This window comes from Erythrolamprus reginae, chromosome 4 (genome assembly GCF_031021105.1).
Source record: "Erythrolamprus reginae isolate rEryReg1 chromosome 4, rEryReg1.hap1, whole genome shotgun sequence".
Lineage (NCBI taxonomy): Eukaryota > Metazoa > Chordata > Lepidosauria > Squamata > Dipsadidae > Erythrolamprus > Erythrolamprus reginae.
In genome coordinates, this window is record NC_091953.1 from 72,553,048 (window position 1) to 72,570,974 (window position 17,927).

General features: G+C 46.0%; 1 protein-coding gene across 1 annotated transcript in view; it reads left to right on the forward strand.

Annotated features, from left to right (window-relative positions):
- Positions 1-17,927, forward strand: part of LOC139167142 (dystrophin-like) — a 1,540,372-nt gene that overhangs the window by 339,491 nt on the left and 1,182,954 nt on the right. Inside the window, exon 17 of the mRNA XM_070751563.1 lies at positions 13,787-13,967. Within this exon, the coding sequence (XP_070607664.1) occupies positions 13,787-13,967 (181 nt within the window). The remainder of the gene's footprint in view (positions 1-13,786; positions 13,968-17,927) is intronic.

Genomic DNA, 17,927 nt, shown 5'->3' on the forward strand with positions numbered 1-17,927 from the left:
CCACTCCAGTGCCCACGATTCCGCCCTATTCCAGGCAGCTACCAGGGACTTAGTCGGATTGTGGAGTAGGGAATCTAGTATCACTCCAAGCTCCTTCTGGAACCTTTCAAAGTCCATTGGGCATCTGGGGCGGAACCACTTAATTGGCCCCACCTCCCTGTGGTGGTGGGGGGGTAGCATCCTAAAGTCTAAGCTCAGCAGGAAATTATCTGACCATGACAAGAGAAAAGAATCTATACCTTTTAATTCCATATCATCTATTCACTTAATTAATATCAATCTTTCTTAGAAAGCAATAACCATCAATAAATTAAAACAAAGATAAAATACTATTTAAGAATCTAAATTTATAAAGTTACCTTGACACAGAGATATTTTAAACATTAATATTAAATATTTATGTCCTTGCTGCCCAAAAGTTTGTGGAGGTAGATAATCTCTTAGGAAAATATTATTAATATATTTACAGATGCCAAGCAAATCTGTGTGAATTGTTTCCCTTTTCTGTCTGAAGAAAGAGGCATTTTAGGTTATTGATTCTCAAGAATCTGTCAGAAGAACATTTTTCTCTGGAGAATTCTCTTGAGAGATGAACCCACAGGATCTTCAGGATTGTTTTCCTTACAATGGGAGTATAAAATCAGTCAGAGTTACCTACATGTTCAGGTTTTAATTAATGTAATTTTCCCTCTTAACATAACTTCTGGTTTTACGAATTACTTTTTTCTGAATCTTCAGCTGAAGCATTCCAGACTAAGATTTATGATCCTCTTTCTAATTTTGGAAGAATTATTTATTTAACTTTTATCTATCTATCTATCTATCTATCTATCTATCTATCTATCTATCTATCTATCTATCTATCTATCATAGAAACATAGAAGTCTGACAGCAGAAAAAGACCTCCTGGTCCATCTAGTCTGCCCTTATACTATTTTCTGTATTTTATCTTAGGATGGATATATGTTTATCCCAGGCATGTTTAAATTCAGTTACTGTGGATTTATCTACCACGTCTGCTGGAAGTTTGTTCCAAGGATCTACTACTCTTTCAGTAAAATAATATTTTCTCATGTTGCTTTTGATCTTACCCCCAACTAACTTCAGATTGTGTCCCCTTGTTCTTGTGTTCACTTTCCTATTAAAAACACTTCCCTCCTGGACCTTATTTAACCCTTTAATATATTTAAATGTTTCAATCATGTCCCCCCTTTTCCTTCTGTCCTCCAGACTATACAGATTGAGTTCATTAAGTCTTTCCTGATACGTTTTATGCTTAAGACCTTCCACCATTCTTGTAGCCCGTCTTTGGACCCGTTCAATTTTGTCAATATCTTTTTGTAGGTGAGGTCTCCAGAACAGAACACAGTATTCCAAATGTGGTCTCACCAGCATTCTATACAGCGGGATCATAATCTCCCTCTTCCTGCTTGTTATACCTCTAGCTATGCAGCCAAGCATCCTACTTGCTTTCCCTACTGCCTGACTGCACTGTTCACCCATTTTGAGACTGTCAGAAATCACTACCTCTAAATCCTTTTCTTTTGAAGTATTTGCTAACACAGAATTGCCAATACAATACTCAGATTGAGGATTCCTTTTCCCCAAGTGCATTATTTTACATTTGGAAACATTAAACTGCAGTTTCCATTGCTTTGACCATTTATCTAGTAAAGCTAAATCATTTACCATATTACAGACACCTCCAGGAATATCAACCCTATTGCACACTTTAGAGTCATCGGCAAATAGGCAAACCTTCCCTACCAAACCTTCCCCTATGTCACTCACAAACATATTAAAAAGAATAGGACCCAGAACAGACCCTTGTGGCACACCGCTTGTAACCTGACTCTGCTCAGAATACTCGCCATTAACAATAACTCTCTGATGTCTACGCTTCAGCCAGCTGCAAATCCATTGAACTATCCAGGGATTAAGTCCAATCTTCACTAATTTATCTATCAGCTCTTTATGTGGAACCGTATCAAAGGCTTTGCTGAAGTCTAGGTAGGCAATATCCACGGCACCACCTTCATCCAACACCTTTGTGACATAGTCAAAGAAATCAATGAGATTAGTCTGACATGATTTGCCTTCAGTAAAGCCATGCTGATTTGGGTCCAATAAGTTATTGTTTTTTAGGGGCTGATTTATCCTCTTTTTGAGTAGAGTCTCCATCATTTTAACTACAACTGATGTCAAGCTAACTGGCCTGTAGTTACCAGCTTCTTCTCTACTGCCCTTCTTGTGGATAGGCACAACACTGGCCATTCTCCAATCCTCAGGAACATCTCCTGTTAACAAGGATTGGTTAAACAAATCAGTCAGGGGGGTAGCAATGACAGATCTGAGTTCTTTAAGAACTCTGGGGTGGATGCCATCTGGACCCATTGCCTATCTATCTATCTATCTATCTATCTATCTATCTATCTATCTATCTATCTATCTATCTATCTATCTATCTATTCGACTTCTATGCTGCCCAATCCCAAGATAATATAGGCCAATGCTGCCTTTGATCTGCTTCTGCTAATGGCTCCTGGTGTAGATTAACAACAATATATCAGTAAGCATTCCATTTTTGCAGCCCAAATACTATAGTTTTTGAATTCCAGTTGAGGCAGAGAGTTCTCCATGAACTCAATAGCCATTCTGCAAGCCTTCTCAGCTTTGTTCTCTTTTACTTATAACACAGAATGTCTTTCACCTTAATTACAATTCAGTGTGCTCTTGGCTCATAACCTGTTAGAGTTTGCAGCAACCCAATCAGCACACAAGTAAATAGTTCAGCAGGATTTGTGTGTGAAAGAAATATCTTTATATGCAGTAATATAAAGCATGATACATGTACACAATACCCATGCAGAACCAGAACTCACAGAAGCACAGAATCAATAGTGCAAGGACAAACCAAAGCTTATATATACACAGATCAATGAAACTAAACTACACCCAGGCTCCGAGCCATCTCCCATGGCTCAAAACAGATCAGTTCCCATTGGCTGACTTGTAGCTATGGCTATCCCAGATAATATTTTTTTACACACTGACAGATACAAGAATAATTAAGTACTGAAAACAATAAAGCAATAAACAACAGCTATAGCCAAGAAGATTAGCAGATACAAAGCCCAAATTGCACACTATTGGGAGAATCTCCAATCTCAGTCAAAACAAAAGTGTTTGTACCAATCCATCAGTGATGAGAATGCAGTGCACAGGACAAGATTTGACAAAGAAAAAACAATGCAGTCCTGGGCACAAATATGGAACAACACAAATAATGCAACCAAATGCAGCTTCAATAGGTGAGGTAGTTAACAATAAAAATGGCTGAACTTAAAGAATTTATAATAACAGCAGAAAATGTGGAAAAAAGAACCAAAAAAATCAAGAATTATAATAATAATAATAATAATATAACAGGACTGCTGGGTGGATAAAGGAGTTTGAAAAGGAATTCTCAGGGAACAATATGCAGCAGCTGGAGATAACACCTGAAATGATTACAGAAAGAGTGAAGAGGGTAAAGAACTGGACATCCCCTGGCACTGATCAGGTGCATGGTTTTTGGCTGAAATACCTGACCAGCCTGCATGCAAAAATGGCCGAATTGTTCAACAAAAATGCTGCAGACAGGAAATATTAGTGAATGGCTTAAAACTGGCAGGACATATTTAATGACATCAGCATGGAGTTTGGCCTAGATAAATGTGCCACAGTGACACTGAAAAAGGGGGAAATCACTGAAAGTGAGGGCATTGACATGCCAAATGGTCAAACCATCAAGTGCCACCAGCCAGAAGCCCACAGATACTTGGGCATCTTGCAACTGGATAATATCAAGCATGGCCATGTGAAAACTGTGATCAGCAAAGAGTACATCCAGAGGACCAGAAAAATTTTGAAGAGCAAACTGAATGGTGGCAACACTATCAAGGCTATAAATACGTGGGCCATACCTCTCATTAGATACACAGCTGGCATAGTGAATTGGACTCAAGCAGAGCTGGATAACCTGGACAGGAAAAGCAGAAAATTAATGATGATCCATCATGCACTACACCCCCACAGTGACGTTGACAGGCTGTATTTACCAAGGAAAATAGGCAGCAGAGGACTTTTGCAAGTGAAGCAGACAGTAGAAGAAGAGAAGTAAAGTAAACCCAGAGGCAGGGTTTGTTAGAACGGTACTTTTATTCAGCTCAGCATAGGAAAGTGACTTTCAGCGAGTACCGTCTGCTCTGCTTGGGAGAAACCGCTTCTTTTATACATTTGCGGTTCCCGCCAAAGCAAGAGCCGGGCGCGTCTGAGCCAATCAGGAGCGACTTCCTGATTTCCAGCTCAGACAGCGCTTTAGCAAGGAACAAACTATTTACAGAGATACAAGGTAGCCATTACAGGATACAACACCCCTCCCTCCTTAGATGGATGCAACCATCACGAAAGCCATGTGACGAAGTCGTCCAATCTGTTGGGTCGCCGCGAGGCTCGCTCCGACCTGCGCAGCTCAGTTGCGTCCTCGCTATCGGCGGTGGAGGTTGGCTCGCTGTTGCTCTCCCGACGCGGCTGGGGCCCAGTCGGGGCTCCGGCCGGTTGACTCGGCCTGGCTGGCACGAAGATGGCTTCGGAGGAGGACAATGGCTCGGCGTCACTGGAGGATTCCCCCTGACCCGATAAGTCCATTTGAATGTCTAGTAAATCGGGTTGCGAGTTACAGTCTGCTGGAATGGGAGAGTTTTTGTCAGCGGTTTGCTCTAGGGGGTTTCCCATGCGTTTCCGAATGTGATCAATGTGCCATTTCCACATTCGACCATCCTCCAGTTTCACCAAATATGTTTTTGGAGCAGTCTGTTTAACAACAATTCCTTTCATCCAGTTTACACCTCCATCAAAAATTTTTACAAATACATTTTGCCCCAAGTACATTTGTCTTTCCGGGTTCACATATATTGGGTCATTAGTACAAAACCTTGGGTGTAACCTATCCAGTGGGGACCTTAATTTCCTTCCCATTAGTAACTCAGCAGGACTCACGTGCGTGTGAGAGTTTGGGGTAATGTGCTGGGTTAACAAGAACTGGTCCAAATTCTGTTGTACATCTCCTGGGCCTGACCTGCGTAATGCTTCCTTAGCCACGCGAACATAACGTTCCGCCAACCCATTAGCCCAGGGCGAGTAAGGTGAGATGAGTGCATGTCTGACCCCTAAGTTATCTAAAAATAACTCAAACTGCCTGGCCGTTAATTGAGGCCCATTGTCAGACACTAGGATATCGGGGTAACCATGGGTAGCGAACAGTCTGCGCAAAACCTTGATGGTGGCACTTGTGGTTATGTTGTTCATTGCTATGATTTCCACCCATTTGGAAAATGCATCAACCACTATTAGGAAATATGGACCCATGACCACGGTCCTGCAGGTTGCTCCCACTCTGCTGGAGTTGTTTTGGGGGGGTTAGGCCGTGATTCCTGGCATGGGTCACATTTGGCTACCCAATTTTCAATATCAGCATCCAAACCTTGCCACCATAAATGCCCTCTAGCTAGGCCTTTCATCCTGACAATCCCAGGATGGCCCATATGTAACATTTCAAGTACCTTTTCCCTTAGGCTTTTAGGAACGATTACTCTATCCCCCCACAATAGACAACCTTTTACATATGACAATTCAAGTCTTTTGGTTTTGAAGTCACACAATTCAGGTTTCACAGAGTCATATTGCCATCCTTTTAGTACACAGTTAACCACCTGTTTTAGGATTGGATCTTGCTGCGTATGTGCAGCCACCTCCCTTGCAGTAGTTAGTGGGTTGTCTTCGAGCTCTATCATTAAGACATCTGCAGAAGGGGCAGGGTCCTCCACTAACTCTGCCATGGGGCACCTACTGAGGCCATCTGCGTGGTTGATGGTTTTACCCCCTTTATGGATGAGCTCGTACTGGTATCCTGAGAGGAAAAGGGCCCATCTGATTAATCTTGGGGACATAAATGGGGGAGTAGGCTTGTTGGGGGCTAGAAGGCCTAATAAGAGCTTGTGGTTGGTAACCAATTCGAAACTCCTCCCAAAAAGGTAATTGTGAAACTTTTTTACTCCTGCCACTAGAGCTAGAGCCTCCTTATCTAGCTGGCTATAGTTCCTTTCAGTATTGGTCATCGTTCTGGAGAAGAAAGCAATTGGGGCCTCTGTTTTGTTAGGCAAAACGTGAGCCAAGACTCCTCCCACGCCGTACGGGGAGGCGTCGCACGTAAGCCTGATAGGTAGCGAAGTACTATACTGGACTACCACACTTTTAGAGGTCAATAATTGTTTTATTTGTACAAAGGCTTCTTGTTCAGTTCTCCCCCATGTCCAAGGGGTTTCTTTCTGTAGCAAACGGTGTAGAGGCTCTGCTGCTGTTGCCTTCTGTTTTAAAAAAACGGAGTAAAAGTTAAGAAGGCCTAAAAAGGCTTGCAATTCAGTCTTATTTTGTGGCTCTGGGGCTTCTCTAATAGCTCTCAGTTTCTCAGTGGTGGGGTGGATACCTTCCTTGTCGATTTTGTACCCTAGGAATTCTACACTGTTGGTTCCCCAAACGCATTTATCAGGCTTAATTCTCAACCCTTTGTCTTGAAGTCTCTGGAGTACTTCCCTAATCCTTTTGTTGAGCTGTTCTTGGTTTTCCCCTGCAATTAAGATGTCATCAAAATAGGGAATGGCCCCTTTAATCCCTGATAACAATCTTTCCATTATGCTTTGGAATATCCCTGGGGCTATGCTTACTCCAAACTGTAATCTGGTGCATTTAAAGGCACCCCTGTGGGTCACAATCGTTTGCACATTTGCTGTCGCTTCATCGACCGGCAGTTGCTGATAAGCCTGGGCGAGGTCGATCTTTGCAAACCTTTTCCCTTCCCCCAGGGAGTGCAGGAGTTGTTGTACCACTGGAATGGGGTAAGGGTGGTGTTGGAGGGCCTTATTTAGCGTAGATTTATAGTCAGCGCAAACTCTTAAGGAGCCATCCGGTTTTAGAGGGGTGACTATGGGTGTTTCCCATGGTCCCTGCTCCACAGGAACTAGAATGCCCTGGCTTATGAGCTTATCCAGCTGCAAGTCAAGTTTGGGGAGCAGCGGAAGGGGTACCCTTCGAGGTTTGAGCCGGACAGGTGGGACCTTGGGATCGATGGAAAATGAGATAGGGGGCCCTTTATACGACCCCAAGGTGGGGCTAAACACTTCAGGGAACTCTTGTAAAAAGTTAGGCATGCTATCACAGTTAACATTGCAAATACCAGAAATTTCAATTCCCAAAGGTTCCATCCAAGCCAACCCCAGGAGAGAGTGTTTAGCCCCTGTAACAACAATCATGGGTAGGGTACATTTAACATTCTTAAATACGATAGGTACATTCACTTTGCCCAGAACAGAGATTATCCCCCCTTGAAAATCTCTAATCACCAACGAGGTTTGCAATAGCTCAGATTTAGACAGGCTAGGCATGTACAATTTAAGCTTTTCCCACGGCATAATGGTGTATTTAGACCCCGTGTCAAGTTCCATAGAACATGGCTTGTTATTTAAAAGTAAAGAAATAACAATCTTGCCCCCATTTTCTGTTGCCGTGGTATTCACGGAAAATTGAGTGTTACCTCTTGAGTAGTCGCGGTTAGCGGCTGAGTAGTTCTTACGGCTCGAAAAACGAAAAGGTCGGTTTTCTCGCGGTTGCGGTGTTTGATTCTGGGGTCGTTGGTGGCGCGGTGTGGAGAAGGTTTCCTCCGGTGCTGATGCTCTGCAGGCTTCGGCGATGTGGCCCCGTCGGTTGCAGCGGCGGCATATGGCGTCCCGGAAGGGGCAACGTTGGCGTTGATGGTTTCCTTGGCAGCCGGCGCAGGGGGTGGCGGGGCGAGGAAGTCTGTGTTGTCTCGGCTGGTCTTGCAGCAGGAAACAGCTGTCCTCGTTGCGAGCTGGTGGGCTGCGGTCATCTGGCTCCTCGGCACGGGAGAACGTGGAGTCTATCTTGGCGATGACTTCTTTCTTTTCGTGATCTATCAGCTCTTTAGCAGCGGCGTCGGCGACCTCTGCGGTTTGCGCTAGCTTAATCACTGTTTGTAGGGTTGGTTCGTCTTCGGTGAGGAGTTTATTCCTGACCGCGGCGTTTCTCATGCCAAAGACTAAGGCATCGGTGAGGCGAGCTTCCGGGTTGTCAAACTTGCATTTCGCAAGCACCGTTCGAAGTCGCGTTGCAAATTGGTTGATTGATTCCGCTTCGCGCTGAGCCATTCTCGAGAACTGGTGCCGGAAAACCATGGCTGGTTTTGTTGGCCTGAAATGGCTCGCGAGCTTGTCTTGTAGGACGTCCCAAGCGACGGATCTTGCCGGCAGCGGGTTGGTGAGAGTCTGGGCGAGGGCGCGGATTTCTGGACCGCAGTAATTTAGGAAAATGGCCCGTCTTCGATCGGCGTCGGCGTCCCGTATTCCTGCTGCCTCGAGGAAGATCTCGAGGCTGGCTAGGTAGTCGTCCCAGGAAGTCTTTTCTGGGTCGAAGAACTCAGGAGCCCGGCCGATTTGGAGATTGTTCATGTTGCACGCGTAGTTTCTTTCGTTCCTCGTCGCCAGTGAAGTAAACCCAGAGGCAGGGTTTGTTAGAACGGTACTTTTATTCAGCTCAGCATAGGAAAGTGACTTTCAGCGAGTACCGTCTGCTCTGCCTGGGAGAAACCGCTTCTTTTATACATTTGCGGTTCCCGCCAAAGCAAGAGCCGGGCGCGTCTGAGCCAATCAGGAGCGACTTCCTGATTTCCAGCTCAGACAGCGCTTTAGCAAGGAACAAACTATTTACAGAGATACAAGGTAGTCATTACAGGATACAACAAGAAGCATGCATTAGCTGACTATGTGAAGGGGAGCAAAGAGTCAGCGTTGATGGAGGTCAACAATAGGAAGCTTCTCAAGGTGAAGCAAACTAAGGACCAGTACAGAAAAAATGTACCTCAATGTCGTTTGGACAGTTGGCGAAACAAAGCATTGCATGGACAGTTCTTGGAGAAGATTGAAGGCAAAGTGGATAAAGCAAAGACCTGGCCGTGGCTTACAAGTGGAACACTCAAAAAGGAGACAGAAGGACTAATACTGGCGGCACAAGAACAGGCCATTAGAACAAATGCTGTCAAAGCCAGAATTGAAAAATCAACAGACGATCCAAAGTGCAGACTCTGTAAAGAAACAGATGAAACAATCGATCACATACTCAGCTGCTGCAAAAAGATCACACAGACTGACTACAAGCATAGACATGATGCTGTGGCACAGATGATCCACTGGAACTTGTGCTGGAACTACCATTTCCCAGTGGCAAAGAACTGGTGGGATCATAAGCCCGAAAAAGTGGTCGAAAATGAACAAGCAAAACTACTGTGGGACTTCCAACTTCAGACTGACCGAATTCTGAAGCATAACACACCAGACATCCTGATTGTGGAGAAAAAGAAAGTATGGATCATCGACATCGCAATCCCAGGAGACAGCAGAATTGAGGAGAAGCAGCTAGAGAAATTAGTGAAATATGAATATCTAAAAATCGAAATGCAACGACTCTGGCATAAGCCAGTGAAAGTAGTCCCAGTGGTACTTGGCACGCTGGGCGCAGTTCCAAAGGATCTCAGTGGACATTTGAAAACCATCGGAATTGACAAAATCTCCATCTGTCAATTGCAAAAGGCCGCTTTACTGGGATCGGCAAACATAATTCGCCACTACATCACGCAGTCCTAGGTGCTTGGGAAGCACCCCACTGGTGATGAAATATGAAATCCAGCATAGTGATCTCGTTTGCTGAGTTGTATTGACATAATAATAATAATAATAATAATAATAATAATAATAATAATAATAATAATAATAATATATTAGATTTGTATGCTGCCCCTCTCCGAGGACTCGGAGTGGCTCACAAGTAAAACATCATATACAGTATTTCATAAACCAAGAAACTCCATTTTTATTTCTCTTCCCTTCCGTATTCACTCCAGTTCATTCTGCCACATTCCTCTTCCTCCCCCTTATCTTTCTTAATTGCATTCCTCATACATTCCTCCCAGTCTTTTCCATTTAACAAGATTTATTTACTCACAACATGATTCACGAACAGCAGAAATGACTGTAAAATAGCACAGAATGCATTTGCTTGCTTGGAAGCCGAATGGAAAAAACCTTTCATTTTAGCCCTACAACATTGAAACTCCACCCTTCTTCCCCACTGACCCCCTGACATACCAAATACATCACTACAGTATTTAACCCATTCCTCCCCTTAATATCTTCTTCCAAACACCTGTTCTTTATGTTTCTGGACCCTTCTGAATTTAGGATTGACCCATCGAACATCTGATTCTTCCTCGCTAGATTCTGGACTCATAGCCACATCCTGTGGCTGGCCTCCCACCTGTTCTACTACCTATAACCCCGGGCCCACCATTAATTCATAAACACTATCTGTATCAGAGTCCTTAATTTCTTCATCATCCTCCAACTGACCAGGAGTATGTACAACACCCAGGGTGATGGACGGACAGATGGAATTGTCCTTGGGAGGCAAAACCCACAGCCACTCCGTCTTGTCAGGGTTTAGTTTGAGCCTGTTGACACCATCCAGACCCTAACAACCTCCAGGCACATCACTTCCACTGCTTCACTGACTGGGCATGGGGTTGAGATGTACAACTGGGTATCATCAGCGTACTGATGATACCTCACCCCATGCCCTTGGATGATCTCACTCAGCAGTTTCATGTAGATATTAAATAGCAGGAGGGAGAGGACCGACCGCTGAGGCACCCCACAAGGAGAGATCTAGAGGTTGACCTCTGACTCCCCATTAACACCGACTGCGACCAACCGGAGACGTAGGAGGAGAACCAAGCGGCAAGGGCACATCCGACGGCGCGTCCTGCTTGGCTTCTTCCAGCGGCCTCTCCGCCGAGCTGAGCCAAAGCCATGAGGGCTCCAAGGCGGGGCTCTGCCGGCTTGGTGGCGCCCGTCTCCCCTTACAAGCCGGGCCAGACCATTTCCCCGCTGCCGCCGCCGGCCAGCATGAGCTACCCGGGCTCGTTAGCCGGAGCGTACGCCAGCTACCCCCCGCAGTTTCTGCCGCCGGGCGTGGCGCTCGACCCCAGCAAAGCCGGCGGCGGGAGCAGCGGCAAAGCGGCGGGGTCCAGCCCTCTAGCCGGCGCCTCGCCAGCTATCCGCTGCTTCTTTCTCCTCCGCCTCGCCTCCGCTACTCCCGCCGCCGCCTTTGCTCTCCCCGCCGGGCAAGAAGCCGGGTGAGCAGGCCGAGGCGCTGGAACTGGGGCTGCCTGTCCTTGGCGTGAACGGCGGGCGGGTGGCGTTCGGCACCCGGAATCCCGTCTTGTCGCCACCGCCCGAGCTCCCTCCGGAGCCTGCCGCCGCCGCCGCGTTTCCTCCGCCGGGTTTGGAGTAAGGCTTGAAGCTGGACTTGTCCTCGGCGCCGATGTCGCTGAGCTTCAAGGGTCCGCCTTTGGACGTCTCTTTGTCGGCGACGCTGGACGCGACGCTGGAGAGCTTGGAAGAAGGCGACAGATCCGGGTTGCTGATCAGGAGCAGCCCGAAGACGAGCCGGCCCCGGTGCCCAGGACAATATAACACATACCCCGAAAGTAAGACATATGGGGGCTTTTGGGGATAAAAAGAAAGTAAGACACTGCCTTACTTTCGGGGAAACACGGTAGTTATCTTATTCATTTTAGCCAATTCCATTATTTTATTTATAATATGTGCATTAGTCGGTATGTAATCCTTTTTCCAGTTTTGGGCATAACATATTTTAGCGGCAGTAATAACGTGTATAATAAAATATTTGTCCTCTTTTAAAAAATTGCTATCAATCATTCCCAATATAAATATTTCCCATTCAAATTTAATCTCAACTAAGGTAATTTCCTTTACCCATTTACATATTTTTCTTCAAAAACATCTGGCCTCCCCACAAGTCCACCCCATATGATAGCATGTTCCTACTTCATCTTTGCATTTCCAACAGTTTGGAGATATTTCTTGATATATTTTTGCTAATTTAAGTGGTGTAAGATGCCAATGGTAAAAAATTTATAAAGATTTTCTTTATAAGCAACTGAAATAGTTAGTTTCAATTTACAGCTCCAAAGGGATTCCCATTTCTCCAAATCTATCATGTGGCCTATATTCTGCACCCATTTTATCATCATCTCTTTAACTCTCTCTTCTTCCATTTCCTTGTTTAGCAGACATTTATAAAACTTTGAAATTGCTTTTCCCTCTGGGCTTTAAAAAAATTATCAATTTCCTGCTCTCTGGTTTGAAAACCACATTTTTCGAGATCAAATTTATGTTTGTTCTGTAACTGGAGATAAGGCCACCAATCTATAATCCCTTCTTCTGCTAACTCTGTCCTTGGTCTAATAGCAATTTTTGGTATGTGATAGTATTGTTTACCTCAATTAAGTTTGGATACATTATTGCCTCTAAGGGTGAAAGCCATCTTGGAATATTAGAATAAAAGTTTTTCTTAATTTCTAGCCAATTTTGTATTAATATACATCTAATATAGTGATTTTTGAAATACAGTGATCCCTCGATTTTCGCGATCTCGATCTTCGCGAAACGCTATATCGCAATTTTTCAAAAAATATTAATTAAAAATATTTTCCCACCCGATGACGTCACTCTCTTCCTTTCTCATCTTTCATTCTCTCTCTCTTTCTCTATCTTGCTTCTTCCTCTCTCACACTCTCTTCCTCCCTCTCTCATCTCTTTCTTTCCTTCTCTCTCTTTCTCTATCTCTCCCCCTCTTGCTCTCGAGCAGCGCATGGGCGGCGGGGAAGACCCAGGGAAGGTTCCTTCTGCCGCCCAGCAGCTGATCTGCTCGGCAGCGCCGCAGCAGCGAGGAGCCGAAGATCTGGGTTTCCCCTTTGCGTGGGTGGCGGGGAAACCCGGATCTTCGGCTCCTCGCTGCTGCGCCGCTGCCGAGCAGATCAGCTGCTGGGCGGCCGAAGGAACCTTCCCTGGGTCTTCCCCGCTGCCCACGCAAAGGGGAAACCCCGATCTTCGGCTCCTCGCTGCTGCGGCGCTGCCGAGCAGATCAGCTGCTGGGCGGCAGAAGGAACCTTCCCTGGGTCTTCCCAGGTGCGGAAGTAAAAACACCATCTGCGCATGCGCGGCCATGGAAAAAAAGGGTGTGCATGCGCAGATGGTGTTTTTACTTCCGCACCACTATATCGCGAAAAATAGATTATCGCGAGGGGTCTTGGAACGGAACCCTCGCGATAATCGAGGGATCACTGTATCTGTGTATTTTTTCTTCGTTATTCCACAAATATTTCTGCTACCCGTTGTGAAGAGAAAATGAATAAACTGCACTTATTTACTTCTATACAGCATATACATTAATTAGTCATCCAACTCTAGTCAGCATACAAATTTAAAAACCATTAAAAACTATTTATTTATTTATTTATAACCTTTATTCATTTATTCATTCATTCATTTATTTATACATGCATACATACATTCATACATACATACATACATACATACATACATACATACATACATGATACAAGCATATATTCATTTTTTGCAACTGATCAGTATTAGAAGTTAATGTAAGTAATATACCTATATAAAACAAATTGACTATTAAATAAAAATAATACAAAATTATGATTGAAATGGCAATTTAAATAGCAGTTCATAAAGACAATTTATTTCAATATTACAATACTGACATTCCTTTAAAATTTACTTTTTGGCAGGATGAAATGGTCCGCTTTTCAAGTATTCAACTTCAGATAGAAAAACTGAAGGTACAAGGCAAAGCACTAAAAGAGAATCAGCAGTGTCCAGTGTTTTTGGAAGCAGATATTGTTGCTTTTAGTAATCATTTTGCTCAAGTGTACTATGATTTGAAAGCTAGAGAAAAGCAGCTACAAGCAAGTAAGTACTAATCCTAATTATTGTCAACAAATAGCTCAAAACCAAAAACCTGGCGGGGCTGAGAGGCAAACCGGATGTTCTCTTCCATACTTGGGTATACCAGGGTGATTCAACAAAAAGAAAAAAGAATGTGTGTGTGTGTGTGTGTGTGTGTGTGTGTGTATGTATAATATAGTTATATGTACTATGTATTATATATATGCAGCAAAAACATGTGACATGTATATATGTATGTATGTATGTATGTATGTATGTATATACCGTGTTTCCCCGATAGTAAGACAGCGTCTTACTTTCTTTTTACCCCCAAAAGCCCCCCTACGTCTTACTTTCAGGGTATGTCTTATATGTCTCTCTCGTTCTCTCTCTTATTTTCTCTCTCTCTCTCTCTTTCCTTTCTCTCATTCCCTCTTTCTCTCTATCCTTTCTATCTCTCACTCTTTCCTTCTCTCCCTCCCTTTCTGTCTCTTTCCTTTCTCTCATTCCCTCTTTCTCTCTATCCTTTCTATCTCTCACTCTTTCCTTCTCTCCCTCCCTTTCTCTCTCTTTCCTTTCTCTCATTCCCTCTTTCTCTCTATCCTTTCTATCTCTCACTCTTTCCTTCTCTCCCTCCCTTTCTGTCTCTTTCCTTTCTCTCATTCCCTCTTTCTCTCTATCCTTTCTATCTCTCACTCTTTCCTTCTCTCCCTCCCTTTCTGTCTCTTTCCTTTCTCTCATTCCCTCTTTCTCTCTATCCTTTCTATCTCTCACTCTTTCCTTCTCTCCCTCCCTTTCTGTCTCTTTCCTTTCTCTCATTCCCTCTTTCTCTCTATCCTTTCTATCTCTCACTCTTTCCTTCTCTCCCTCCCTTTCTGTCTCTTTCCTTTCTCTCATTCTCTCTTTGTCTCCTGGGGCTGACTGCACCCCCCACCGCGGAGGGAAAGCATTTGGCATCGGCACCGCCAACCCCCCCTCCAGGAGCAGCAAAAGCCTAAGCGTCGGAGCCGAAAGGCAAACAGCGCACCCCGCCGCTTAGGCTTTTGCTGCTCCTGGAGGGGGGGAGGATTTTCTCCTCCTCGCCCCCCCGGCAGCCAAATGGCGCTGAGGCTTTCGGCATCGGCGCCCACCCCTCCAGAAGCAGCAAAAGCCTAAGCGACTGGGCACGCTGTTTGCCTTTCGGCTCCGTCGTTGAGGCTTTTGCTGCTCGTGGAGGGGAAGGCGCCGATGCCGAAAGGCAAACGGCGCGCCCCGCCGCTTAGGCTTTTGCTGCTCCTGGAGGGGGGGAGGATTTTCTCCTCCCCGCCCCCCCGGCAGCCAAACGGCGCTGAGGCTTTCGGCATCAGCGCCTACCCCTCCAGAAGCAGCAAAAGCCTAAGCGGCGGGGCGCGCCGTTTGCCTTTCGGCAGAAGAGGAGAGGGAGCGGATCGGGCGGGCGGGGGCAGCGCCTTCTACTGCCGGTGCTTCCCCGCCCCCGCCCCCCCGCGGGCTGGCAGGGGGATGGGGACTGCGCGCCCATGGAAAAGGGCGCGCGGGGGGTATTTTGGGGTCCGAAGGCAAACAAGACAGGAGTTGCCATGGAAAGGACTTTGGAAGTGATGTCGGCTGCTTTAAAATAATAAATTTACTCAGCGGTAAGTTCCGCGGTGTCTTTCAGCGCTTCCTTACAAAAATGGGGGTGGGGGAGAAGGAAAGAAACTGGTACAGCAGCCGGCGTCACTTCCAAAGTCCTCTCCAAGCAGAGGATGCTACCTCTCCAAGCAGAGGATGAAACCACAGCCGGCTCCAGCGGAGGCAGAAAGTGACTGCAGCAGCGGCCAGCGGACGCTCGTAGACTGCCGGCGGCAGCAAAAGCAAGCGTAACAGAAGCGCAAAAGGGAGCCAGCGAGAGCAAAGCCGCCGTGATAACTCGCTTAGCTTCGCTTTCCATCCCGTCCCTCCCCCTTCGCCGCACGGGGTGGGCGCAGAGGGGTGTTGCCTTCGCTAGAGAGGATCCGGCGGCAATACCCCCCGTGTTTCCCCGAAAGTAAGACATATGTCTTACTTTCGGGGTATGGCTTATATTAGCCGACCCCCCTGAAACCCCCGATATGTCTTACAATCAGGGGTGTCTTACTATCGGGGAAACACGGTATATGTTTTTGTAGATTTTCACGGATATGGGTATGAAAGTCTTGGCATATTCAGGTTTCTTCCCGTATAGGATTCAGAGATTTCTGGCAATGTTTCGACGAGGTCCCACTCGTCATCTTCAGGCTGGTGCTTTGGTCCTTGTTCTAGGGCGAACACAGCGAGACCTGAGCTGCCTTCGCTCTATAAATACTGGTAGGTGGGTGTGGTTTGATGGCTCAGCAGCTGGAAGCTGTGTTGAGACTTCCTGGTGAGTCAGTGTGGTAACACCTGTGGTCGTTGATGTAATTGATGTATGCTGATTACTTGATGTTTGTGGATTGGGGGTGATATCCTGAGTAGTTGGAGCTTGCCGACTACTTAGCTGTTTTGTAATGTGTGTCTGGGGTGTAACAATTTTTGTTTGGCTGTGAGTTTGTGGTCTGGTCATGTGTTTATGGTGTTTGTTGGTTTGCTTTGTGTGCAAGTCAGAGGGGGCTGCAACAATTGGGAGCACTGCTGTAGTTTGGCTTCTGGGTGGTGGTTGTATTTGGTCTGCAAGGTGGATGTGAGTTTGGGTCTGGTGGAGGTGATTGGTGGTAGTGTCCTGTGTTGTTCTGAGTCTGGTTTCAGTTTGTATGGCTGGGATACGTTTGTTAATGAGGGCTGGTTTCCAGATGTCTGGTAGGCGGGAGGTATCATCACGTTTGTTCATATTGCGGGGATGTTCACTGTGTTCGCCCTAGAACAAGAACAAAAGCACGATCCTGAAGATGACGAGTGGGACATCATCGAAACGTCACAGAAATCTCTGAATCCTACATGGAAAGAAACCCAAATATGCCTTGACTTTCATATATATATATATATATATATACACAGTGATCCCTCGAGTTTCGCGATCTCGATCTTCGCGAAACGCTATATCGCGATTTTTAAAAAAAATTAATTTAAAAAAAAACCACTTCCGCGTTTGGCTTCAGGAGTCAGCTGGGAAGCGGCGCGGCTGTTTTAAAAGGTCGCAGCCGGCCTGGGGGGCTTCCCAGCACCCCCCCGAACCCCCAACCTGGGTCTTCCCGGCCGCCCACGCAAAGGGGAAACCCCGGCTCCTCGCTGATGCCCGCCGCTCGCCCGTCCGCCAGCAAGAGGGGGAAGACCCAGGGAAGGTTCCTTCGGCCGCCCAGCAACTGATCTGCTCGGTAGCGCAGCAGCAGCGAGGAGCCGAATTGGGGTTTCCCCTTTGCGTGGGCGGCGGGGAACGCAAACTCCACCATCTACGCATGCGCGGCCATAGAAAAAAAAGGGCGCGCATGCGCAGATGGTGTTTTTACTTCCGCAACCCTACATCGTGAAAAATCGATTATCGCGAGGGGTCTTGGAACGGAACCCTCGCGATAATAGAGGGATCACTGTATATATATATATATATATATATATATATATATATGTTAAAATGTTTTCAGCTGGAATTTTAAAATTAAGGGAGACTAGGATGGTCCCATTTCGGCCTTATTAGGCCTCATCAGCTAGCCACACAACGGAGGTCCAGGATGACAGGCGAAGCGGGGTGGAGCAACGCGAGGCTCAAGCTGGTACCGGAAGACCTCCGTTGTGTTTTCTGCTGGGGGTGGGGGGCAGGAGGACCTTCATGGCTTTTCCGGGCAGCTGGCTTGAGCCTTGTGCATGTCAGCAAAGCCGGAGACGTGGAGAGAAAGGAAAGAGAGGGAGGGATAGAGGAGAGGAAAGAAGGAGGGAGGGAGGGAGGGAAAGGAGAGAAAAATGAATGAGAGGGAAAGAGAAAGGGAGGAAGAGAGGAAGGAATGAAGAGATAAATATAAAGGGAGAGAGGGAGGGGAAGGAAGGAAAAGAGAAAGA